Source organism: Apodemus sylvaticus, chromosome 19, assembly GCF_947179515.1.
Source record: "Apodemus sylvaticus chromosome 19, mApoSyl1.1, whole genome shotgun sequence".
Classification (NCBI taxonomy): domain Eukaryota; kingdom Metazoa; phylum Chordata; class Mammalia; order Rodentia; family Muridae; genus Apodemus; species Apodemus sylvaticus.
This window is the reverse complement of record NC_067490.1, coordinates 37,181,713-37,188,329: the sequence shown is the minus strand read 5'-3', so window position 1 is coordinate 37,188,329 and position 6,617 is coordinate 37,181,713. Positions and strand designations below refer to the sequence as shown.

Genomic DNA, 6,617 nt, shown 5'->3' with positions numbered 1-6,617 from the left:
TAGCAAGCACAAGATCCTAGGTTGGATCCTGAGCTTTGAATAAAAGAAAACAAACAAGCAAACAAAAAATGGATGCTCAAACAACTGTGACTTCTATAGTCTAGGACTCAATAGAAAAAAGAAAAAAAGGGAGAAGTCACCACCATCTTTGGTGCTTCCTCTTTGTCAGTTTGGTTCCCCCTATATTTGTTCATGGATATTTTTTTAGGGATGAGTAATACTGAGTTTTAAGGGGGAAAACACTAAACAAATGATCCTCCCTTCACTGAGAGAGTTCCTCAGTAAGCTAAGACAGCCTGTACTATATCATCTCATTTGATCCTTATTACATCAAACGTAGTGATTAAGACTGCTAAAATCGTAAGACCACACTACTTTTCAAAAGCAAAGTATGTTCCTTTGTGTGGTAAGCACTCATGAAAGTGACCTGATTTGTTGTTGCTAAACAACTGTTAAAATACAAAGCCCATGTAACACATACAATGCCACTGTATTATTCAGCGCATGCCTAGAGTATAATATCCTATTTTCAGTTATTACAATGTCTGAAATAAGTCATTTCTGAATATACTGCATATCTCTAAATTAAATGATACAGAGCCATTTTATTCTAGAAAAAAATATGAATCTACATTAATCTTTAGAATTAGTTACCCTGTCTCAAAAAACCAAAAAAAAAACAAACAAACAAAAAATGATTTAAGAATTTAGAGAATATGAACCATAGAGTGTCATTTAGTACTCAATCTACTCTACATATATGCAGAAATAGACTGAGTTGCACAGTACACTTTATAAACAACTCATTGGATCTTAGATATTCAAGTTAGTAAAAATATCTCACCCTTTAACCCACTATTCTTTACTAATCTTCATTTTAGCCAGATAACCCCTGACTTACACAAAAACACATGCAGTTCATGGGAAGAAAGTAATACTGTTTAGCTCAGGTCCTCTGGAAGAGTAGTCAGAGTTTTTAACCACTGATCCATTTCTCCAGCCCGCGGGGGTGGGGGGGGGGGGGGGTGGGGGGGGGTGGGGGGGGGGCGCCCATTCCCCCCTGCTTAACTTTTAAACATATATTTACTTTAGATTCATTAAACTGTCCTATATAATTACTACTGGCCACATCAAAATAAAGGAAAACTGATTTTATATTTATATATTATATAAATATAAATTTACATATGAAATATATACTTAGCCTCCATATATAACATGAAGACCTGAAATATGTTACTTTTCATACTGTGTTTGTAACTTATTGTATAAATGTTATACAGCAAAGCTCAGTTTAGAGCAGATAAATATGCCCAAACACCAACCCATGATTAAGGCTACCAGTGTATTAGACAACATATGCCTAGAGTATAATAGCCTATTTCCAGTGTAAGATTTACCTTACAGTGTTCAAAAGCAAATTACTTTTACAAGAGTATTCAACATGAAGTGGTATTATAATGGCAGAATAAAAATTATACATTAAAAAGTCTAAACCTTGGGGCTGGAGAGAAGGTTCAGTGGTTAAAAATACCAGACTGTTCTTCTAGAGTTCCTGAGTTCAATTCCCAGCAAGCACATGGTGTCTAACAAGTATCTGTAATGGGATCTCATGCCCTCTTCTGGTGTGTCTGAAGAGTCACAGTGTTCTCACATAAAATAAATGTCTTCAATTAAAAAATCTAAACCTTGTCTAATTATTAAAAAGAGAATTATACTATTTATCAAATAGTTTTGCAGTCTTCTGATGTAAATTTTACTAATGCTTTGAAAATTGTCACCATGGTTTTTAAGGCAAAATACCAAGATAATTCTTCCCATTACGTCAAGTCTTTCTGGGCATTTTCTTCTATCATCTGAGTGGTTCCTTTTGTCATTCTATAATTTTCTGACAGCTATGTGCAAAACATACCCTTAGCTCTATTTTCACAAAGTTTCTAAACTTTGAATGAAGTAAAAGTGAAATATCTTTCTCTACTTACTGTATCATGGCATTGTTTGCATTTCAGGTCCGATAATGTTTTATCACTGAAAGGAATGGAATGTATCCATTTTCCTTCTCAAGATCTAGCAGAATGCCTTAATAAAAACGTGTGTAGGCTAGAGAGATGGCTCAGTTGGTTAGGAGCAACATCTGCCCTTCTAAAGGTCATGAGTTAAATCCCTAGTCATCTGTAAAATACATTTTAAGCTGGAGAGAGGGCTCAGCAGTAAGAGTACAGACTGCTCTTCCAAAGGTCCTGAGTTCAAATCCAGCAACCACATGGTGACTCACGACTATCCATCATGAGATCAGATGCCCTCTTCTGGGGTATCTGAAGACAGCTCAGTGTACTTACATGTAATAAATAAATAAATTTTTGGGCCAGGGTGAACAGGGCCAAAGCAAACAAGGCCAGAGAGAGAAGACAAAGTGAAGGCAGCTGTAGTGTACTTAAATATATATATATAAAAAAAAAAAAAAAAAAACAACTTGTGTAATTTACCACAATGAGTAATTATGTTATATTCCAGCCACAGGGGTTCCTTAAAGGTTATTGAACACTGGGGAACATAAATAATACAAGGCAGAGAAGTTACCATAATAGGCCTTGAAGTATTTGATAAATGGAAGATAAAGAAAATATTTTCACAGATGAAAAAGTCTGAGAATAGTATAATATGGTATTTTTAAGTGTCTGCTTATGAAAGTATATTTGAATAACACATGAAAATATCATCTGTTGAGACAGAAATTGTGAACCGTTAGAAGTGAGGGTATGGTGGTACTATACTAGTTGTGTGGGAAGATCTGAAATCTCAGTAAGCAGCTGTAATTGTCAACCTTCTAAAGCAACAAAACAATGACAGTAACAACTACTCTTCAAGCAAGAGGAACATTACTGGGTTCTCTCGGTACCTCTGGGATGTGGATTGTGTTCATTTAAGGATTTAAATAATTAAATAATCTTCTCAATTATACAAACCCATTAAAGCAGGTTTATGGCCAGGGTGGGAATAAAAAAAAAAAAGCCATCCAATGGGGTGCCCATGCTTTTATTTACCATCATGCATAAAAATGGCAACAAATATACTCATAGCACAGTGCTAATAAGACAAAGTACTTTTATAACTAAGTGCAGTTTAAGAAGAAACTATCAAGACAATCAAGGCACATACTTACTTTTCCATGAAAGCAATACTTTGACACATTTGATAAAGACCAAATTATACAAACTGTTTCTAAGAATTTGGATTAATATTGAAAACTGTTACGAATATTCAAATCTCAGTATTATAAAGACTACTGTCTTACTATATTCCAAATGGTCTCAAATGAATGCAAACAAAAGTGTTTAGATATTCCCAGTAAGTAGAATCAAGTAGCATTTTACTAAATATTGGTAAAATATGGGCACAGTATTACACCTTCACTTATAACAGATCACATATAAAGAGAGGAAAATAACCCACACTTGCACTGCTTCTTTAAAGAAGCATTGTCTAGGCAACATTCGACACTCAGAGAAAAGTATTTTTCCTGAGCAAATATTTCTCTTCCCATCACCATTGACTGATCAAGATGTCAAAGCTCCGAGTCCTGTCTTCATCCTCAGCCCAATTTTTATCTGATTTATTTTGATTCTGAACCTTTTCGGCTCACTTTCCCTGCTTAGAGTACCCATCAAAATCTCTTTAGTTCTTCCACACGTTATTCAAAAGAGCTCAGCTGTTTCCACCTACTTTTCTCCCTAGAAAGTTTTTAGGACTTGCTAACCAGGCTGGGGAGTGGTTAAGAGAGGAGACAAGGCAGAGTGGTTTCCTCTTTTACAGAGCACCCTCTCAGGAAATGCTAAGTATACATGAACCACAACTCCTGATCTTACAGTTTTTTTTAACTACTTTTCTTTAAAATAACCAGAGAAAGGTGGGAGAGTGAGGGTGAGGATCACTGGCAAATACAATGGAGTGTGGTATAGCCTAGAAAGTGGTGCCAAAAAGCCAAAAAGCCAAAAAAAAAAAAAAAAATCACATAAAAGGTGGCTCACTCTTGCAACAACCTTTAGGCCCGGGACTGTCTGAAAACTTTGTGCCCACATTGTCACATGCTGAACAGGTCAACAGAAGGGCCCCCAGATAAAGCAAGACAACTAGGTGGCAGTAAGCCAGTAGCACTGAAAACAACAGGGTCCAAACAGTGTAAAGGCAGTGTAATACAGTTTCACTGTTAAGCTAAGAAGGGGTCCAAGCCATGACCATGAACCAGCAAATACTACTTCAGAACAGCATGGGGGCCAAGTGAAAGCGGAAGCAGGTCTAGTCTTAACCTCAAGGTGAAGAGACTCTGAAGATGCGGAAAAGTGAAGGGGAGAGAAATCAAAACACCGCGTAGCCGTTGCATCTGCTCAAGCACGGGTGAGAAGGGTCCTGTTGCACCTGCCTTTTTTCAAACGCAAAGATTAACCTGACTGGAAGCCAAAAGGCCTGGGAATCTCCACTGGCTCCCTTATCGGGCGGCGACGGGGTCTACGGATTCCCTCGCGAGACAGGTAGTACTGCAGTGGGTTTGGCCACAGGTCCTCTTTGATAATCTCGGCGATTCTGTCCGCTTCTGGAATGCTGTGGTCCGAGAACCAGGTGAAGAAGCTGCAGATGAGGTCTTGGTTCCTGCGAATGAAGGACTGGGGCTCATGGCCCCTCCGCCAGATGATCGGAGTGGAAAGCGACACCACTCGGCCGGATGGCCTCACTTCGTATTCCTTGACAATCAGCTTGTTGCGGAAGTAGGGGTTCCTTCGGAAGAAGAACTTGAATTTGCAGCCAGTCTTAGGGTGTCTCAGGTCCTTCACCTCCAGGTTGGTGACGTACCTGAGCATCTCTGCATCCCGACCCCTGATCAGGGCGGACAACTGAGGGTGGTTCCGGAAGGCAGTCATCCAGAAGCCCGGGATATTCTGGATGATGTAGTTCCTCCGTTCCAGGTAGTGTCGCCGCATCCGCCCAAACTTCTGCTCCATATGCTGGAAGGCCCTGTCGGCCTGGGCATTCACAGTGTCCAGTTCCAGCTGGATGGCCTCCAGCGGGTTCCTGCGCAGATCTATGCCCAGGTACCAGAGCCCTGCCTCCTCCCGGGCCTCCCTCTCTCCGCCACTCGCCTCCTGCATCTCCATCTCTTCGGCCGCGGGCTTCTGCTCCACCTGCATCACCTCCTCGCTCCCCGGCGTCGCCACTTCTGACTTCGCTTCCGCCGCCACCGCGTCGGTGCCCCGTTCATCGGGCTGCACGGCGTGGGCCTCCGCCTCCCGAGTTTCTAGGCCCTTCTCCGCATAGTTCGGTGTCACGAACGCCGCCGCCGCCGCGGGGCCCGGCACCGGAGGAGGAGTCGCTCCCTGCCTAGCCGCGGCCTCCTGCATCGGGGGATCAAGGCCCGCGACACCTCGGGGCGCCGGGCTCCCCACGATCCCAGAGAGGCCTTCGCCTGTCGCCGCCTTCTCCTCGCCGAGCAGCGGACGCCGGTCGGGGGTCCCCGGGACGGTGTCAGCATCGCAGAGGCCGCGGCTGTCGGGGACAGGCGTCCCCTCGTCCCGCTCTGAGCTGCTCATGTCGGGTCCAGTCTCCAGTCTCGCGCAGATCTCAGTTTACACACAACAACCCTCACCGTGCACGCAGCTCCAGCTCCGCCCCCTCGCTGTCTCCAGCGCGCTGACGTCAGAGCCGCAGCGCGCAAGTATCGCGAGACCCTGCGGCGCACCTGATTGGTCCGTCCCTGGGGCTGACTTCCGTATTTGTTTTTTGCTTCTGGAATTGGGGCCGGTTGCGATTGTCGCGTTTTATTTCCGTAAAGCCTTCCTGCGAGACTGAAGGCTGTGGCGGGGCTCCTGGGCTGCAGCCGTGTATGCGTCTGTCTGTGTCTGTGTGTTTGTGTGTCTGTGAGTGTGTGCACAGCCTTTGCACTGCCTCCTGTCCACAGTCTGCAAACAAGTTCTTCCACTTTCCACTTCCGTGAAAAGGTAAAAATACCGCCTGGGATTCGAAAAAGCTAGGAGCCAAAATGCCTGTATTTAACCAAGGTGGATGCCACGTTACCCGCCCTTCCCAGAACGGAAAAATACGAAGTCTAGCCCTTGCCTGTAGCCTCGATGCTCTGGTGGTGAGGAGGATCGTTGACGTGGAGGCTAACCCGGGCTGCATACACGTTGGCTCAAAATAATAATAATAAAAACGCAGTTCTGTCCTAACCTCTGACGTCACTGGGGAACCAAGTTCTGTGGGTTTGTTTTGGGAATTATTCATTTGGGAAGATATTTCGTGGTTGTAATTAATGATTGTTCTTACCTGTGGGTCTGACGCTGTGATAATACCACATCGTATAGTTCGCATAACAATCCGGTGTTGTATTAAGATATCCATTTTATTAAGACAAGGGGAAACGGGGTCTCTTACCAGAATAACAGAGAGTGACAGAGCGATGATGTGAGCCCAGAAGATTTGATTCCGAGGCTCTCTGAACAGGATGTGACGTCACGTTAAGACATACGCATAAACGCATAATGTCCAGTTGACATATTTTCTCCCATCTCCTTTCCTCATGCATAAGTAAATTAATATTTAAGAACACATTCATTCCCTTTCTGTTT

At 43.1% G+C, this 6,617-nt stretch overlaps 1 protein-coding gene across 1 annotated transcript; it reads right to left on the bottom strand.

Moving 5' to 3' along the window:
* Nucleotides 1-3,020: 3,020 nt before the first annotated feature.
* Nucleotides 3,021-5,671, bottom strand: Tspyl1 (TSPY like 1). Its single transcript, XM_052163629.1, has one exon. The coding sequence runs from the start codon at nt 5,580-5,582 to the stop codon at nt 4,440-4,442; it is 1,143 nt and encodes a 380-aa protein (XP_052019589.1). The 5' UTR covers nt 5,583-5,671; the 3' UTR covers nt 3,021-4,439.
* Nucleotides 5,672-6,617: the final 946 nt, after the last annotated feature.

What these genes read in the sequence shown, in the direction of transcription:
- Tspyl1 (XM_052163629.1), bottom strand. Translation starts at nt 5,582, where the DNA reads ATGAGCAGCTCAGAGCGGGACGAGGGGACGCCTGTCCCCGACAGCCGC.